This window comes from Chanos chanos, chromosome 4 (assembly GCF_902362185.1).
Source record: "Chanos chanos chromosome 4, fChaCha1.1, whole genome shotgun sequence".
Classification (NCBI taxonomy): Eukaryota; Metazoa; Chordata; class Actinopteri; order Gonorynchiformes; family Chanidae; genus Chanos; species Chanos chanos.
The window spans coordinates 20937026-20956465 of NC_044498.1; the positions used below are offsets into that span (position 1 = coordinate 20937026).

Below are 19440 nucleotides of genomic sequence, written 5' to 3' on the forward strand. Positions count from 1 at the left end.
ATGTATAATGTATAACTACACTCTAAACACTAACAGACTGTTGGATAAAATAAACACCGGCTCTAACAGTATGTGTACCTGAGGTAGAGTAAGAGCTACAACAACAAAGACCAAATGACAACCCTCGCGTGTCAGCCTTAATAAACAACTCAAGCATACAGTGCTCCTGTTGAAAAATAAATAAATAAATAAATACCATTAAAAGATCTCTGGCAACCATGACTGTGAGCCCAGTTAATACTGTGATTCATTCATATTCTACATATACCACGTAGTAGAGGCTGAATCTCCGTTTCTGAGCATAGAATTTTATCCGAAACATTTGAAGTCTTTCAGTGCCAAATCTGAGAACATTCTACAAATAGAGGAATGTGACAACTTCAAAAAGTTAAGTTTGTGTTTTTAGTAAATTGTGACTAGAAAAGGCAGAATAACCCATACATTCTAAATAATTTGACGCAGGGTGGTATTAACATAAAGTGATGAGTAAAGAGGTTACAGAAGAGCACCACTGGTTTATCAAAGTTACGCCATTAAGAAGGTTTCCAGTGTCACATTATACAAAACTAAAATACATGAGTTGTGAGTTGGCACAAAGTATCTCATAAAGGTGACATAAACGTGGCACAGATCATTTTCAACCTGGACCTCAGCTGTAACATTCAGCTGGTTATGTCTCCTCCAAGTGCATCCCGAATAAACTGTAAACTGCTCTTGTACAGAAATGAATCCTTTTTTTCTGGTTTGCAGATGTTGAGATGATCAACATCCACCTGGATAAGGTCTCCTATACCTAGGTCTGAAAAGCAATTTAGGAAAAAAAAAAAAAAAATCAAGACAGGGCTTGCTGTATTTCAGATCAAGTTCAGGCTTTCAAATTGCTATGGAAAGGAAGAGTAGAAAATTTTTTCTACTTGTCCTGATAACACGGTCAGTCTTCTGCTAAAGCTGTAATTATGGATTAGACACCAGAATTTTTTTTGTTACACTTCGGACTGTCTGGTTTAAATCCCAAACCATCGTTACCATGAAGTCTTAAGTCTTACCTGCAGAGTGAGATGGTACCACTAATATTTTCATCATCGGGCCAATAGTGGTTGGTAACATTTCTGCAAAGCTCAGAACCTTGAACTTCTGGTCTTTAGCGATGTTCAAGAAGTTCTCATTCAAGTCTCGCAATGCCGGTGAGTCTACACAGAACAAGATGGAAAACTCATAATGAAGTTCTTAACGCAAGTCCATATGTCATGTGTCCAAACAGGTCAGTGGCTGAAAATAAAAAAAACTCCAGTGATAACAAAAAAAATGCAAAATTCCACTTTACCTCGACACAGCTCTCTCACTTCTATGGAGGGAAAGAGGAGGTATCTGACGTTGACGGAGTACTCAGCCATCGAGGTGCCACGGTGAGGTACGCTGTAGAATAAGATGCCCTTTGTGTTTTTGATCAGGGACCTTAGATCTGGATCATTCGAGGCATCTAAGAGCATCTTTTTAACCAGCAAACCTAATAATACAAGAGGCATTATGTACATTTCTTTTTCCACCTTACACTCTTCTTACACTCACTCCCTCTCTCTTTCTTTGTCGAGGCTTTGCTTGTTCCACTTTAACGATACAACATACGTGAGTGCGTAGCGTTAGGTAACAGTGAGACCACATAATGGTGCAAAATGTGAATTTTGAGAAAAAGAAGGCCTGTTCCTACAGCAACACACATACACACACACACACACACACACACACACACACACACACACACACACAAATTCTGGAGGCTCATTTACCTCCCATGCTATGGGCCACCCAGACGACAGGTCTGTCTCCTACCCCTGCAGCCTTCAGTTTGTTCAGCAGCTCTCGGCTTCTGTAAGCCAAAGACTTCCTGCAGTGTATGAAATAGACAATAATGGATTTTCTTTGGGAAGAAAAAACAGCAGGTCTTTACGACTTACTTAGGACTAAAAAAAAAAAAGAATTCTTTTTAACCACAATTTTTTACCTCTCAGTAAATTAGCACCTTAGAGATAAAGGTTCATTTTGGCAAAAATGCACAAGGGCAAAATGTACAAATGTTTACTGTTGGAAATTTCATATTTGGAAAGTATAAACTTTAGCTTAGACAATCGTGTAAACAAAAAAAAAAAAAACCCCAGAGGCATTCACTGGCCCCTGTCTTTGGGATCTGCGTGGTTTTCACAGGCAGAGATTCTGAAAAAGCTGTAAAGGTGAATTTTGCACTATCTCTTTCTCATAGTCACCTCTGGTTTTCCACTGGACACTTGGACCTCCAGTCACTCAAATGGGTATCATACTCCACTGACAGAATTCTAAGGCTAGGACAGTCCGCAGCCAACCACGACTGAGAAGGGTACACAAAAAGACCAATGAGGAAACACGAAAAATCATTAAGGTTAGAAATCAGAGCTGGATCCAGAGTGAGTGATTCACTCCAGACACGAAACAGAAGCATGTTCATCCTAACAAAGTAAACTTTGTAAACAAGCATTTTTGATTCCAATCAAGCACTCATCTGGATGACAGTTCACTACTGAGTAAAGGTCCTACCTTAGGCCAGCACTCAGTGTAATCCTCCTTACTTCCTGCAGCTTTCTCATCCTCCGTCATGTCAGAGTCCTTCTGCCTCCACGTCTTAAACGCCGCTCCCAACAGACCATGAACAAACAGCACGTCAGCTTTTATTGGCTGGCTGGAGTTCCAGAACAGTGACAACATGATAAACAACAAGGTTAAAAACCCCACCAAGATTTTAGCTTCTTTTTTTTTTTCCTAGCCGATGCGAGTAGCTAAAACTACTCTGCTACCCTTCAGTTAACCGCTTCTTTTTGTCTGTTGTGGTTAAGAATAAACAGGACATTTTTCTTAAGCGTTTTTAAAAGTTCTTCCCTGTTTTTGGTGCTGTGAAATGATTAAAGGGGATACACTTCAGGTGCTTTATCAGCTGAACTGTTTACCTGGCGCGACATTGCGGGTGCAGAATGTAAACTCCATCTTTGTACTTTTCCGACACAGCCTCTCGATCCAGGTTGGCCAAAGCGCGGGCTGCGTGTGAGCCTTGCATGATGTGTGGCGACTGCACCATCTCCGCCAAGACAGACACCCAACCTGTAGGACCATCAGACGTACACTGAGAACGGGAGTCAGACCAGAGGAGGACACTGAAGGAATATAACAGCAAATATAGCAAAACCACATTCACAGACATAACACAGAATACAACAAAACATTTACATGACACAAGAAAATCTCCAATAATGCAGAATGCAGGAAAGCTTTCCAGAGCACAGTAAAAACAACCAACAAAACTGGGACAAATTCAAGCGCGAACGTGTAGAAACTCCTGAATGATAAACCCCATTAACCACTACACAACGATGCATCAAGATTAACACTATGTTAAACATTAAGACAATGAAGGGAAAGCTAAATACAATGGACCATAATGCAGAGATTGTGAAGTGACGACTAATCTCACCTGACTGTACTATTGCCGTGTGCAAGTTGTCATTCAGAGCAAGGTTCCCGATGATGCGCACGATGTTCCTCTGGATCTTCTGGGAATCTTTGCGGAGCTGGTAGACCCTCTGCAGGAGCTGCAGTCCTCCATTTGCCACTATGTGATCACAGTGACAAGGGACCTGAGTGGGGCAGAATGAGATGATGTGGCATTGTAACAGTCACATATTTTATTGTTCCGTTGTGAAGGCAGCCTTAAATAAATTCTTGACTGTGAAATTTAAATAAAGTCCTCACAGTCATGCTAATATTCAGTCAGTTAGTCAGTCAGTTACCACTGCTCTACACTGTGTGATTAAATTCAGCATGAATGACTGTGCTGAATGGTTCCTCCATCACATACTACATTATCAAAGGAAACAGTGACTGTTCAAGATTTAATGTCTACACTAGAAGCACCTCTTACTTCCAGACCCTCCTTCAAATCATTATAAATCCTGTCCAGTCACCACAATGAATTGAAAAAGGTAATTGAGTAGCTCACATAATATTTGATTCATGTCTGCAGGTCAATCGGAAACGGGAAAAAGTAATGGTTTCAATAACTGGAAACCTCTTCATTTTATTAATAAAAAATCTATAAATAAAAATAAAAGACATGCTTTGAGTACTGTTGTACCTTTGAGTGTTGGACCAGAGCTTGGACGCAGAAAGACTCGACCTTCTCAGAAGGAATAGAGGTAAGGCTCTGGGCATAGGGTAATCCATTCCCCCCAAAACACCACAACCCCCCCTAAAATCGCACAGTTACAGCTGGTGAATGAAAGTCCTTAAAACACTTTTATTTTGTACAGTGGAATTCTTCATCATTTTAGTAATATTTAAAAATATTTTTAGCACAAAGTAGGGCACACGGTCAGAAACCTACACTTAGCAGTCCATTCATTTTTTGCCTTTGTTTCTGTGCCTTTCTATGCCTAGCAGATTTTGAAGTTCTCTCTCTCTAAGTGTAAACACTGTGTTGCCATGGTGCTGTGTGCATTACTCACTCTCTGCGCTGCCAGGGATTGGCTGCTTTCTCTCAGTGCTAGGGAGGTAAAATATTGCACACACTGATCCACATCTGACTGGGGCAAAGTGGCGAGAAGTTGCCTCAAGCCATCTTCTATAGAGAACCCCTACACAGACACAGTTTCATTTGAGAAGATGCCTTTGTCTGCACAGGGACACTACAAGACACAACAAACACTTTTATACACACACAACACTACTGATTAAGTAGACCATTGCTTATACACCCTAAGACAAGCCATAAAACCAACATTATCAAAATTCACTCACATCTTCAACCTCTGGCAGTATTGGAGGAGAGAGGAAGAACCGTAGGTCCACGTGAGGTATGCGGGCCAGTCCCACAGCAGTGCGCTGGTCTACAGCCTGAGCTGCTGTCTGGTACTGATAATCTACACCAAACATACCATATACACATACAAACTGACCAGTGTGTGACCACACAGCCACAAACTTATCACAGCAATGACAGATCATCCATCTTCTCAGTGCTAAAGCATTATGGAACTTCCTCATCACAAATTCCTTAGATCTTAGAAAAATACCTTGTAAAAGTTGTATTCTTAGAGAACTGACGGAAAAGGCATTGGAAGGTTAATGAGTAAGGTGTGAAGCTGAGGATGGAGGGTTTTACCGTGCCAGTGCTGGTTTTGGGCCAGGTCCTGTACCGCCTGGAGTCGAACGGCCCGGTCGGCTGAGCGTGTTCTCTTCAGCAGCACCCAAAGCGCACATTCATGAGGGTCAGCATCTAAATGACTCAAGTGCTCTGACACAGATACACACGAACACACGCACACAGATAAACACCTTTTCACGCTATGATCTATTACGGAGAGGCACTCGGAGAGGCAGTGAAAAACCCAATAATTTCAAAAATTACATTAAAAACTACATTCAAAATTCTAAGTGCCTTCAGTTTTTAATTCACTCTCAAAAAACATTTAAAAGAGTTTTTTTACATATGAACATTCAGCAGTATGTATAGACATACTGAAAATCGTATTATACTGCGACTGATATATTGTATTTTGGTTCCAGGCTATAAAACAAAGAACTGTGAAACTAAGCACTAGACATGGGCCTTCACTCACATCACAGGATCACACCAACACACACAGGTAAACACTAACTAACATAACATTCTAAAAAACCAAATACTTTGAGGTGAAAAACTAAAGTGTTCATCTGCTAAGCTATGGGGGATGCTATGCAAAACTGGTCTCTTTCTAATATTTTTTGTCTGCCATAACTACTCAGGGGAAGCAGACCTGGGTTCCTCAAACATGTAGCTATAAAAAAAACAAAAAAAAAAAAAACAGAAATGAAACAGAGGTAGTATGTGAGACAGGACAGGACCCAGCTAACTGACAATTCATACAGGACAAGATCACTACACATGATTAATCAAATATCCATCTGCAGACGTGCATGTGGAAACAGCTGCATGCATTAGAAAGTTTTCTGTGAGGCATGAAAGAGCATGAGCGGTAGGACTCTGAGGACAAATTCACTGTCTGCCTTTATGAAAACATACACAGGAACTTATGTGCAGGTGCTTCCTGTAGAGTGTATGCCTCAGACAGAGATTGTTATACACTTATTCACAAGACGTAAATACCACCAATGCCCTCTAACCCTGTTTCTGTGGAAATACAAACCAACACAGACCTACATACTCACACAGAAGTTTCTCCTTTTTTAGATATACAGTACACTAAGATGTGTGTGCAGACACACAAACAAACACATGCGCACGCACCCCTACAACTGCCACATTAATGTAACATCTATTCCTTAAACAGGTAAACTGAAACATAAAGTAGTCCAGTGCTTTGCTTAGATGCCAGGTGCATCAGACACTTAAGCTGAAAGACTTCAAATCTTGCTGTCATATCAATAGAAGAAAATTCTCTTAGTGCAGGGATTCACAGCCTTATAAAAAAAACAGTCATTTAAAAAAAATCTAAAAAAGAAAATCACACTCACCGTCCAGTGGCCTAAGCAGAACCCTTGATGAAAGTTCTAGAAACTTCCTAACTGCTTTATGAAGCTCTTTCCTGGCCTTGTGTGTGAGTCCTGAAATTTAAAAAAAATGTTGAATACTTTAAATACAGTAGCCTAACTAAGCTAACTGAATTAACAATACTCATTGCTGTACATATCCAACAGGTCATGTGACATCCTTCCATTAAAAACCCTTTAAACAAATGGAAATAACTGACAGCACACGTTCAGATTGCCTGAAGTAATGCAAACAGTACAGACACTTCTGGTTATACATCAACAGACTTTTTTTTTTTTTTTAGATAAAATTCCACAGAGGAAGCAATGTACAGTACAGGAGTGTGGTGAGCGTGCACACACACACACACACACACACACACACACATACACACTAACTGGCAGCCTTGACCAGTGGAAATGAGTGCAGAAAGCAGAGTTTGAAACTATGCAGGATAATCAGGATAGGAACCAGGGGTAACGGAAGAGGCTCCGCCGTCCGCTGCAATAGCATGTGACACCTTTCTCTTCGCATACAACATCCTTAACAAACGGATGTACTCTCCTGAGCCTGTACCAGCATTGCATAAGACAACTCATAAATCCGTCACAAGAACTGTCTACCATGCAATGTCTGTAACTAAAAAGAGAGGGGTGCTTGGAATGTATTCAGGAAAATGAAAGGTTTAAGCTATACGATTTGCAGCGCGTGAACTACAGTATAAAATTATATGGGGCTACACTGAAGACTTGCAGTAAACACAGTTTCTAGTGTTCTCGCAATCAAGATGTCCGATACCAAGATGGATTATTTTATGGACCATTCTCCTCCACCCATCAGTTTTATCACACAACAGCCTATCACTGGATTTCAATGGAAACAATGATATTCTGAAAGAGAAACTGTGGTATGATAAAGGCTCCACATTGTAGTCTCATCAATAACAAGTTACAGGAAGCAACACATCAACCTAGTTTCCCTCATAAACGTATGTGGTACTATCAGTGAACACATGATAGTGGCTGTAAAGCCAGCAAACAAAGGAAAAGACGGACACATACCAGTGCCAAGGGTCTCCTGTTCTTTGGAAGTGGTGGGGCTTAGGTAGATGTAAGACTTGTGCTTCTCTTGAAGAATGGCCTTGGTATCAATAGTTATGGCATTGTTCAGACTGACTACCTCATAAGTGATGAAAACACATCCGCTGTGTGAACACAAATGTACACATAAAAAACTGTGTCTGTCAGCTTTGATTAAATATATGTCCGCATGTTTTTTTTTTGTTTTTGTTTTTTTTTTCAAAAAAACATGGAAAAAAACCCCACATACCTCAAAATGAATATCAGTGTTTGAATATGAATACGTACCCTAATACAACTGCTCCAGTCACCTTCGCTATTTTTCCTGACAGAGACACAGGCGTGGACACACACACATATACACACACACACACACACACACACACACACACACACACAAACAAACAAGTAAACACATAATTAAACAGGGATAAAAGGGGGTTTATTATGCAAGCTGTGCTGAGAATGGTAAACCTAAAGCTGAGCTGAGCCAAGATGGAGACGTGTGTTATTCATTATTGCAGCGTTCACTTAAAAAATTCACCATGCGTTATGAGTTGTACAGAGGGTAAGCTATAAAACCTACGAAAATCCTTCCAAGGCAGTACTTTCTTCACGCCTGGACCGGCGGTGCCCAACCTCCTACAGTGGATCAATCGGAAAGCAGCCACAGACATCTGCGCAATCATCCGGAAAGGTGAAACAGCAAGTCAGGGCATGTGATCACCTAAGATTGTCTGTTAACAGATTGTGACAAACCAACACCGTAAGTTCTACGACTTCACACAGAGTTAGTGCTTTTCAGAAATGCAGGCTGTTCATTTTCAGAATTACTGTGTTTGTACAATGTGATGGTACGTACCGGCTCTATTCAAATCACGCCCTTCACAGTGTTCAGAATTACTGCAAATGTGGTGGCAAATCTCAGACAAATTAGCACGTAGCATCAGTTTCGTAAACTAAGGTTAAACGATCATCTGGTAGATTTTGCTTGTGTTCAGAAACTGGTGAAACTGATGTTGAAGGACGTTGTAACAGGATGTTTTTAGCATGCTAGCTAATGTGAGTGAAGATACGTGTCCTACTAGCGACAATGTCATCAGCTTAACACGAAACCTTACACACTGTCTATGTCATTATGGTGTTCAGTTACCTTCTTCTGCTGAACTGTTATCACTCTTTTGGTGAGTGCGGTTAGTGGCTCTTCCCCGCAAAACTTAACGCCCAACTGCCACTGTCACGTTCTACCGTCAGCAGAAATAAACAGGAACTGTCGCTTCTTTACGTCACTTACCGTAAACTACGACGAATGTCAGAATGTCTTAAATCGGAAATTATTTACCGTAATGTTCAATAGAGATATGATGTCGTACTCATAATGCATTTTTAAATGCCAATCCAAGAGAAAAAAATACATTAAACAATATTGTGTACGAGATGAGCAAAAATAAACGGATACTTTTTTACCAATTCCTACTGACTGGCGTTTCCATATTTGATGTTCAATATGTGTCGTGCATTTATTCAAATATTACTTCTTTGGAATTTAGTTGCAAAAGAGAGTGCTTTACTCAAACAAACGTAAACAATTGCATGAACAAGTCCTTTGATTCATGTTTATTATGTGTGTTTTCCGAGTTTCCCATGTGTAATAATTTCTTGTACACTACAGGTCAGTCACCCTTTGTGGGGTATATGGTACATGGGTGTGTACTGTAAAATGGTAGGCCCAAAATACCGTAGAAACACACATGAAATTTCATTCGGGTGAGAGCATTCCTTCCTCAGGAAAAAGGGGAATTATGTCAGAGGTGTGAGGATACCCACGAGGCACAGAACCTAATATGGCTGTTACTGTCCAGGATGTAATATTGACTCATACATTTGTTTGTATGCTTTGTCAGTACTCTATACATCTGTGGTGTTCTCCTCTGCGGATATAGTTTCTAACACAAATCAGCCATTAATTATGGCTATAAGAATAATTTACAGAATAAGGAGTGAAAACACTTGAAATGACATGTTTTTATTATGTTAAGAGACTAGAAAACATTTTTCATGACTAAAAATAATGTTAAAGTAAGACATGCACAATGCATTGCAGGTTACAATTGCCACTTGGTCTAAAATAATGTTTTTTCTAATCTGTGCATGTGTGTGTGATAGTGCTGGGTAAAACTTAACAGCAAGTCCATCTTGATGGCCACAAGAGCAGCCTTTGGGAATACAGGAACACTATACAACACAGCTACATTCCCCTTTTCCCTCTCCACCTGCTCCCTCCATCTCTCTCTCTCTCTCTCACACACACACACACACACACACACACACAAATCAAAAAAAGTATATCTGACACAAGATAATCCATCTCATTAAAAACTTCATGTCGGGATGCAAAGCAAAGCTTTACATCCATCCCTGTCTGCTCTTATCCGTGTCCCTCTGCTGCTCCCATGTGATGTCCCCATTTCTGCTCAGGTGCAGGTTTCCTGATAGGCACGTATAATGCTGTCATAAGCTGGTGGAGGGGTCTGTGTAACTTGGAACCCTCTAAGACTGGTGTTACCCCAGAATGAGTTTGGTCGAGGTCTGGACCGAGGAGGGGTGACTGTGGAGCTGACGGTGCCAGTGGACCCTGCTGCTCCAGGGGTGGCGGTGAGGGTTGGGGTTCTCGGTAAGGTACTTTGGCTACCCTCCTCTGCCTCACGAGCAATCTGACTGCACTGGAGCAGCGGATGGAAGGTGGAAGCTCTGAAACTGGATTTGCGGCCGAGGGGGTCGACTTGGTCTGGTGAAGAAGAGGCCTGTCGGTGGAAGGAGAACGCAGCACTGGCCAGGCTGTTGTTGCTACGGCGATCGAAAACACTGCCGCTGTTGCGGTTGAAGCCAGGACGAGAACGTGGAGAAGATGACCGCGGAGTAGATCGGGAGGAGCGCGATGGGAGGGGTGTGATGTTGGCTGAAGCCTTGTGACGAGACATCCAGGTCAGGACCAAATACACCAGGGCACCCAGGAACAGTCCAACAACCATGGACAGACAGAAGGCCAGGATCAAGTCCTCTAAGAGAGGAGAGGAGAGGAGAGGAGAGGAGAGGAGGGGAGGGCAGGGGAGGGGAGAGGACAGGAGAGGAGAGGAGAGGAGAGGAGAGGAGAGGAGAGGAGAGGAGAGGAGAGGAGAGGAGAGGAGAGGAGAAGAGAGGAGAGGAGAGGAGAGGAGATGAGAGGAGGGGAGAGGAGAGGAGAGGAGAGGAGAAGAGGGGAGAGGAGAGGAGAGGAGATGAGAGGAGGGGAGAGGAGAGGAGGGGAGAAGAGAGTAGAGGAGAGGAGAGGAGAGGAGGGAGAGGAGGGGAGAGGAGGGGAGAGGGTAGAGGAGAGGAGAGGAGGGTAGAGGAGGGGAGAGGAGGGGAGAGGAGGGGAGAGGAGAGTAGAGAAGAGGAGAGGAGGGTAGAGGAGAGGAGAGGAGAGGAGAGGAGAGGAGACAAACAGAATGAAGAGAAACAATAAGGTGGAGTGGCATGGCAAAATTGTGAGGGGGTATTAACAATAAGTAATTTCATGGTATTGTCAGTGTTACTGAATGCTGTCTTTGAAAAAGATTTGAGCAAAGAAACAAGTAACGACTCCTTTTTTTGTTGTCTTTCTGAGGCACTTCGCTGACATTAAAAAGCAAATGGTCAGGGTGTCTGTCCAGTGTATGCCTCATACCCTGATTTTTAACAGCTGGAAATGTGTCACATTCAACACAGTGTGACTCTGAGGAGACTTCCCCCCTAAAGCATACAGAACTTGGGAGTAAGAACTCTAAAATGCCAGGGAACAGTGTGTTTTTTCTCCATTACCGGACACAATGAAAATAATCCTCCATTCAGGAAGTCAACAGCTGAGCAACTATTTTGTGAGGAATTCCAGTTCCCAGATCACATGACTTCAATAAAAGAGTAAAGACAGGTGGACAGCACACCATTTTGGTTCTACTGAAGCCTGCCCTTGAATATGATCACTCAAACTCACTGACTGGCTAAAGAGCTTTGTAAACTAATCAACATTGCTAGTGGTGGTCCCTATCAGATGACAAAACAATAAAATACGTATTTGAAAATTGACAGCTATGTGAAAGCATTTTTTCCAGATGTGGAAATAATGATGATGATGATGATGATGATGATGATGATGATGATGATGATAAGATGACAACAACGGTATCAACAAATCACCAACGATGCTCTTCTGACTTTAGATAGGAATTACCATGTTGATTGGTTTCACATATAGTGTAGATGATACTCATAGAGTGACAAAGCTCATCAGAAGTTGCCTTAAAGGCTACTGAACAGTTGTAATTTGTCAGTTAAATTTAGGAGACTCCATTCAGAGTGCAGTAAATATCAACAGCTACAAATTCTGTCAGAAATTTACCGTTCATGTTTTTAGACCAAAATGTTCTATGTAGTGGTTCTTGAAATTACTCAAAGCTCTAGAGGGAATCTGTTTGGTGTTGTTAGAAAAAACACGATGAAGTGTAAACACATGCAGACACCTATTTCTGTTTTTCATGTGTCCCAGAAGTCAAGGCAAACACAAACCAGATTCTGTGTTCATCTGGAAACAACATTTGGAAAAATCTCGGGGGATAGGAAAAGAGAACTACTCCAGAGAAGTGTTATATGGTCTGTTAGCATATCAGTCTTACAATCATGCAGTTTTTCATGTATTCCAACTTCCATCTATTTTTTATTTCTGAAGTTTTTTTTCTATTGATTAGTATTTAATGTTAAACAGTAACGCTCAGCTCATGTGTAAATGACATATTAAATATGACTGAATGAAAGTGCATGCAGGAGAGATAGAGAAGGTCAAACATAAAAGAGAGGTAAGAAAAAGCTCACTTAGTCCAAATTTCTGCAGTATTTCCAGTACAGGGTGAGTGCTGTTATCCACCATGGTTCTCTCTAAACAGGCCAAAAAGCAGAAGAGAAGATTCACATCTGCGCTCTCTCTATATCTGTCGACGAGTCACTCTGGTTTTTAAATCCCTGTGTTTGTTGGTGAATGTCCCTCTGTTTCTTTCCCAAATTCTTGCTTTGATGCTGTCTCTCTAAGTGTCTGGTTACCTCTTTCCTTATTTCACTGAGCACTTTCTCTCTCTTTCTCTCCCCCCTCTCTCTCTCTCTCTCTCTCTCTCTCGCTTTCTTTCTCTCCACTGGCTGTGTCACACTGCTTGGCCCAGTGGCACACAGGATCTCCTCCAAGGCCAGGCCCGTGGCTCTGTTGTTTGTGGAAGAGGAAAACTTCACTGTCACATTTCCTGCTTTTCTGCTCAAAATTAGCAGTTCACTACTCTTATCTGGCCAGGACAGGGTTCCTGTGGGGGTGGAGTGATGGGGGAATCTGTAAGGGGAGAGGAGGGGATCAGGGGCAGGGTAGTTTGTAATTATTTCTCCCTTCCATTTCCTCTTTCCAGGTTTAATTAATGAGAAACAATGTCCCGCCCTCCACCGCACCAAAATCACTTACTTTGTGTTACTTTCAGGCAAAAGTTGGCAGAACCCTGTATGCCCGAGTATGTGTGTATGTATTTGTGATTTTTATGAGGGGGGGTAGGGTGGGGGTGTTAAAGAATGACAAACTTTCAGATTGGCTTTGCTTTCAGTGTTTTACCACGAGAACCACAAATTGCTGTTTCCACATAAGAAGCACCACTTAGTATACAAATTGGATGCTCTCTTGGACCCCCCCCCCCCCTAAAAAAAACAGTCAGACACACTTGAATGATTTTCAACAAAGCTTTAACCGCAAAAAGAGCAACAAAAATATCCTATTTCTTGGTATATGGCATTTCAAAAAATGTATTAGAAAGTCTGTGGATTCAGATGGCCTCACATTTTGACCTCACATTTTCCTCTGGCCATTGCGCTAACCTCAGTTTTTCCATCAGCAGCGCCAGCTCTGATTTCTGGTTCAAGGATTATCCTCTCCAAGCCAGCCTTGGTTGGTTAAAGTGGTTTAGTATAACAAAGTGTCTGATAAGGACTGGCTTAAAGAGGGAGCTTTCGAGTATGATGTGTGCCAATGTGTGCCCAAAATCTCCTTCGATGTGTATTTCCTCTCCTGCTGTTTAATTGTGCAGTGTGGTTTATACGGTTAAGAACAGAGAACAGCGCAGATGTTTGAAATCTTTTTCGTCACTGATTTGGGTGGAGAGGGATAGAGACTTCCTCTTATTGTTGCTTTGTCAGTCTTAAATGAAGTGGAAACTCACTAACCAATGAAATGAAATGTTAAGCAGAGTGTATTGTCTCATTCTGAGTCATTTGATTACACACAAACACATGCACAAACACATACGTAAGTACACACTCCACCCAAATCTATATACATCTTTCTTTATACATGTTAGTCTTAGGCATTTAAAAGTTGGTCTACCAAAAACACAGTATTGATAAAACACTGTTAATACTGTTGTCAAAGCAGATGCATTTAGACTAGAAAATCTCTGGAATCTCTAACGGCAATGAAAATGACCCATGAAATAATCTCTCAAAGAAAGCACTTATAATATTTAGAGTAGCTGGTTTTCATCATAAATGATCAGAATTTTGAATGCTCTCATAATGGCCACCACATTAACCATAAATACATCTCACAAAGTGGAAATATTTTCCTCACCAAGCTATAACAGGATTGGACAGCACATCCTTTTCAATGGTCTGTTTTACCCATTAAATCCAGCTAACCTGAACCTGACATGAGATTGTTCTTCATTGAACAGTGGGTGGCACTGTTGCTCTTTTTAATGTTGACTCATCAATGGTACTTAGGTTTCTGTTTTAGTGCAGCAAGATAATCTGTCATTTTGGGATCAAAAAGCAAAAAGCCTATGGGATACTTTTTACATATCAAATTGCAATATTCATATTCACGACTCGTGCATCCATACAAATGAAATGGCTGAAATACAATTAATCCAGCCCCGAAAGCGTTTAAATAGCCTATACATAGATTTATTTATCTATTTATTTATGTTTGTTTGCTTGGTGATGAGAAATAAAAACACTAAAAACACTCCCCAACTGACAATCACTTCCAGCACTGCGTTGTGTGAATGAAATCGAGCTGGTGCATCTGACTCAAGGTTGGTAATGAGATTTTCAGAAATATGCTGACGAAAGGAAAACTGATTAATTGGCTACAGAGCTTTGGGTTTGTGAAAGAGAGCCCTGGACGTACGCAGATAAGATAAGGCAAAGAAGCTGAACGCCGGTTTGCGACACGTCCGTCATTCTCCCTCCCTCCCGATCCCTCTCTTTCCCCGCTCACACTTTGCATTCGTCCTCACTGGGTATACTCTAGTGGAGGTGACCGGCAAGCCTCATTGCATCTAATTGCAAGAGTCAGCAGTCTATTCCAGGACTAGAGCTGGTGGTTGTACGCAGAGCGCTCGATTTCTATACATACACAGTGCTATAGATCTGCCAGCAAGCGCGAGTGCGTGTCTGTCTGAATTCTCCCTCATTATTATGGGAAACTAAGGAACCCCTTGTTGATGCAACAAACAATATCCTGTTCGGTATAATGTGGAGTTATTGTTATGAAATCCCCAGCTGAAAAGCTTGACGGGGATCGAAGGGCTTCGTACGTAAAATATTTAACTGACAGCAATGTCAGCAGAATTTACACAGTCATAGATTAGGTGTTTAATGGAGAGAATAATGTATCGCCATACTTCAGATTAAAGTGGATTGAACCGAAAAATAAGAAAGTGGTCAAATGAAGCAAAAGCCTTGCAATCGGTATAGTCTGTGTCGAACAAAACAAACAAACAAACAAACAAAAAAACAAGGTGCTCTTGGATTATGTGCCTTGTGATTAATTTGGTAAAAAGCAAATGAAGTGGCAAATAATAAGCAAAACGACATATTGTTCAAAAGTTGCTCCAAATAACTCAAGATAGTGATAATCGCCCCGTCTCGCCCAACTCCAGCAGGCCACAGTCTGTCCCACCTTGGTCTTGTGGGTACCGTTAGTTGAGGCTAGCACTGCGCGCAACTTAATGATAAATGTAAATGATACGCGTGTAAATGTTAAAGTATAAAGGTTTCATGATCCCTTGGTTTTATACACCAGAGAGTAACGTTGTTTAGGAAAAATAGCGTTGTTTAGGCAGTTCAGCTTTCTTATTAAATTTCCGTAATATAGCCCATATGATACAATATTAAGCTGTACTGTGCGACGTTACAGTGATAATGTTACAATGCTACAATGACCTACGTTACAATGTCTTAAAACTTGGCCATTATCCTCTCTGCGGGAGCTCATGCTTGAAATAGCCAGCTTTGAAACTGTAGTGACGTCAGCCATTCTTATGATTTAAGAGAATAGATCAAAGACATCCTAATTAACAGTCCAGTGTGGCTGGTCATTTTCATGTCAGAATTAACTTGCCATCCATGAATTTAGCACTGAAAAACACGCGCTAATACATCCTTCATCGCCACTGGCCAGGGACTTCTTAGATAATTTATGCCGTTTATGTGAGCCTCACTCTGATTGGACACCAGGTGGCGATGACTGGAGTCTGAAATGCAGTCCTCATGTCCCGAGAGAGAGAGAGTGAGGGAGAGAAAGAGAGAGAGAGAGAGAGAGAGAGAGAGTGAAGAGAGAGAGGGCGCTTGTGTACGAAAAAGAGGAAGATACAGGAAGAGCAAACAGGACTTGTATAGAGCGGTCAAATGAAATAAATACCATTTGCTAAGCATGTAGTGTGCTGGGACAGTTACAGGAACTTATACCTGGTTTAACTGATGGATTAATCATCAAGGGGGTCATTACAACCAGTGGCTGACCTCAGACCTGTGGCATGGCATCATTTCGGGACTATGGACGCTCTGCTAGAGATATTGCCAATGAGATGCAGAGACTGCAGGGTAGGTGCTTACTCTCTCTTTTCTGCCTGAAAGGTGACCTCCCAGAATACTTCAGGATGACACAGCAAAACAGTGCCACAGATTTCTTTTCAAATTCTGTCCAGGACGAAGCCTCTGTTGGAATGTATAATATATATGTAAACAACTTTTGTTATATTTGTTTTTTTATTCTCCCTTATACTAAAAGTTGATGAAATGTTATGATGATTCGGTATAGTTCCGGGGTTTTCATGTGCAAGATACTCATTTTACTGTGCGTTGTTCCTTGTGGATATTCAGATGAATGATTATATTGGTTGGGGTCATTGAAGGTTTACTTGGTCCTAGCTTGAGTTTGGCACAAATATTAAGCGCATGGTTGCAGTTTTGTCCCTTGTGAGTTCAGTTTACATTTTTTCTAGTTGTGTGTGTGTGTGCCTGTGTGTGTGTTCCTTGTTGTGTATGTGCAGATATTTACTTTTAGTCATCAGTCATTTCACCGATAAACTATATGTCTCTGCGTATATTGCAGCGATGCAGCATACATGGAGAGAGAAAGAGACAGAGAGAGGGAGAGAGAGAGAGAGACAGAGAGAGGGAGAGACATGTTGATGTTCAGAAGGGAAGCTGATGAGGTGGGATTTTAAGAGAGGCACTAAAGAGTGTAAGAGAGAGGGGAGGGTAAGTCAAAATTACGAGAGTGTGAGGCAGAGTCACAGACAGATGTTGAGAGGGGGTTTGGGGAGAGAGAGAGAGGGACGCTGAGAGAGGATTGAAGTGCGCAAGAGTGTTGAAGGGAGAGAGAGAGAGAGAGAGAGAGAGAGAGAGGGTTAAGAGGTGCTGAGAGAGAGATACAGCTAATCTGCTGAAGAGCTGACTCTGTGCAGATGAATGTTGCCTCTTGTGATCAGGAGTCTACTGTGCGTTTCCTTCATTCCGGAGGATCTTTAACTGTGATTGCACCTTCACACTGACAGTTAGGATTTCACAGTTCATCCAGCTAAATCATTATTCTTTTTTTTAATAATAGAATCTCTCCAATACATGCTACTTTTCTTATCTTTCTTTATCACTCTGGAAAATTAATTATTTTAATTACATACAGATGAACACTGCATTATGAATCTTCTTTTGGTGATTTTGCAATTATAATAATTTCCTCTACCATCCTTGGCTGCATCAATGTCTGTCATTGTTTCTCTCTCCACTCTCTCTCTCTCTCTCTCTCTCTCTCTCTCACTCTCATCCCCCATGTCTTTTTTTTTCACACACAAAGACATACACACACACACACACACACACACACAGTTTACATAGCATGAGGTTTGGTCGCCCTAGAAACTAGAAGTAGAGCAGAAAGTTCTGTGTCAGGACAGATTGATGCTCTAATGAGATGATGCTGTAGTATTTGGGGAGTGAGGAACCTGACATTGAGATATGGCTCTAATATGCCACCAACCTCCTGGGCTTGAGTGTTGCCAAACTTCACACCGAATAAGGCGATACACACTTCAGTAGGGAGGAGTGCGTTTGTGTGTTCGTGTGTGTGAGCGTATACATGTACAAACTTGCATTTGAATCTTCCCTTTCTGTGGCCGGTGTCGGTATTTCAATCACTGAAATACCTACATCTTTAAGTGGGTCTATTCAATTGGCTAGTTCATTTGAGATCAACAAAGGAGTCTGTTTTTATGGGAATCTAAAGAGTCCAGTGAGCTGTAATATTTTTCAGCAAAGGAAAGCGCTGTAACCCCTGCCACTTCAAAAATAAGAAGGAAAACTTTCTGAAATTTTCTCTGAAGCATGACCAAACACTAAAAATAGGCCTTGTGATAAATTAGTGGCTGTGGGTGTGTCCCCAACCCAGCTGAAGCCTTTTATCTCTCCATGCAAACAGTAACTCAAAGTTTGTTGTTGGTCATGTGTAGCATTGCAGTACTGAAGATAAGAAAACACTTTTTCCAATTTGTAGCCCTTATTTTACTATATTAACCTCAAAGTGGACAAAACTTGCCAGTGCTTTAAACCTCTCCCAAGTTTAGGCCGTTTCAACTGCTGTTTAAGCAACTGCATTCTAAGCTGTCCTTGAAGTCACCTTGTTTTTATCAGATTAGGTACTGCTTTCTAGATGGACTTCTTTCATCCAAAAGACATAGCAAAGGCACCTTGTGATACCTTCTGTTCTTTTGAGATTCTCTCCACCTGCTGTTTTGTGAAGGGAATGGAACGTAATCCCCCTCAGACTCATTCAACCATCTCATCTGATATTTAGCCTATTAGCATGCTAGCACACAGAGTAATATGAAAATTCAGTATTGTAATGAGATGTTTGCCTGAGAGAAGATCAGAGTGGATTTGTTTGTGATGATCTGGTGAGATAGATTGGCTCCTTTCCCTTAGTTTCTTTCTTCCCATATCCAAGATTAAAGAAGACTTTACAGAAGATTTCCTAATTTTTGCTGTTCTCAGGTAGAATTTGTGTGTCAAGGAATGAAAATGCAAGAGTAACCTCTGTCTTTGAGACAACCGTCTCTCTGCTTGTCTGTGAAAAAATTGGGAATCTCTGCACACATCCTGGGTCGTTTTATTCAGTGTAGAAATATTACTCATAATTTGTACTGCACCAATCATGTTCATGCTTAAGGTTTTTTTTTTTTCTTTTTAAATTTATTTACCTGTGGGGATAGAATTTCTGCTCATATTGTTCAATACAAAATTATATTGAGGTAAAAATAACAACTATTTAATATTTGCATGTACCTCATAATATTAAAACTGTCCCTCATTCATTTGCAGAACAATAGCAATGTATTCATAATTTATAAATACATATTATACATGTATAAGTTACAAACACTCAGCCCACATACAAGCAGACAGAAGCAAGACTACATGTCCTACTTTCTT

General features: G+C 41.2%; 2 protein-coding genes across 2 annotated transcripts; both read right to left on the reverse strand.

Annotated features, from left to right (window-relative positions):
- Nucleotides 1-662: 662 nt before the first annotated feature.
- On the reverse strand, nucleotides 663-8835 carry serac1 (serine active site containing 1). Its single transcript, XM_030772465.1, has 17 exons — nucleotides 8783-8835; nucleotides 8216-8366; nucleotides 7918-7954; nucleotides 7618-7754; nucleotides 6535-6624; nucleotides 5183-5314; nucleotides 4819-4940; nucleotides 4527-4655; nucleotides 4157-4270; nucleotides 3497-3659; nucleotides 2976-3126; nucleotides 2569-2710; nucleotides 2262-2362; nucleotides 1788-1885; nucleotides 1325-1507; nucleotides 1047-1190; nucleotides 663-799 (listed from the first exon to the last, which is right to left on the reverse strand). The coding sequence occupies exons 2-17, from the start codon at nucleotides 8316-8318 to the stop codon at nucleotides 663-665; spliced, it is 1983 nt and encodes a 660-aa protein (XP_030628325.1). The 5' UTR covers nucleotides 8319-8366; nucleotides 8783-8835.
- Nucleotides 8836-9636: 801 nt separating this feature from the next.
- Nucleotides 9637-12771, reverse strand: myct1a (myc target 1a). The gene is made up of 2 exons (XM_030772598.1): nucleotides 12517-12771; nucleotides 9637-10690 (listed from the first exon to the last, which is right to left on the reverse strand). The coding sequence occupies exons 1-2, from the start codon at nucleotides 12569-12571 to the stop codon at nucleotides 10104-10106; spliced, it is 642 nt and encodes a 213-aa protein (XP_030628458.1). The 5' UTR covers nucleotides 12572-12771; the 3' UTR covers nucleotides 9637-10103.
- Between the last annotated feature and the right edge of the window lie 6669 nt (nucleotides 12772-19440).

Coding starts and splice junctions, on each gene's coding strand:
- myct1a (XM_030772598.1), bottom strand. CDS start 12,571: ATGGTGGATAACAGCACTCACCCTGTACTGGAAATACTGCAGAAATTT. Junction 10,691..12,516: donor ACTGCAGAAATTTGGACTAA/GTGAGCTTTTTC, acceptor CTCCTCTCTTAG/AGGACTTGATCCTGGCCTTC.
- serac1 (XM_030772465.1), bottom strand. CDS start 8,318: ATGATTGCGCAGATGTCTGTGGCTGCTTTCCGATTGATCCACTGTAGG. Junction 2,363..2,568: donor ACACTGAGTGCTGGCCTAAG/GTAGGACCTTTA, acceptor TACCCTTCTCAG/TCGTGGTTGGCTGCGGACTG. Junction 800..1,046: donor GGTACCATCTCACTCTGCAG/GTAAGACTTAAG, acceptor ATTGCTTTTCAG/ACCTAGGTATAGGAGACCTT.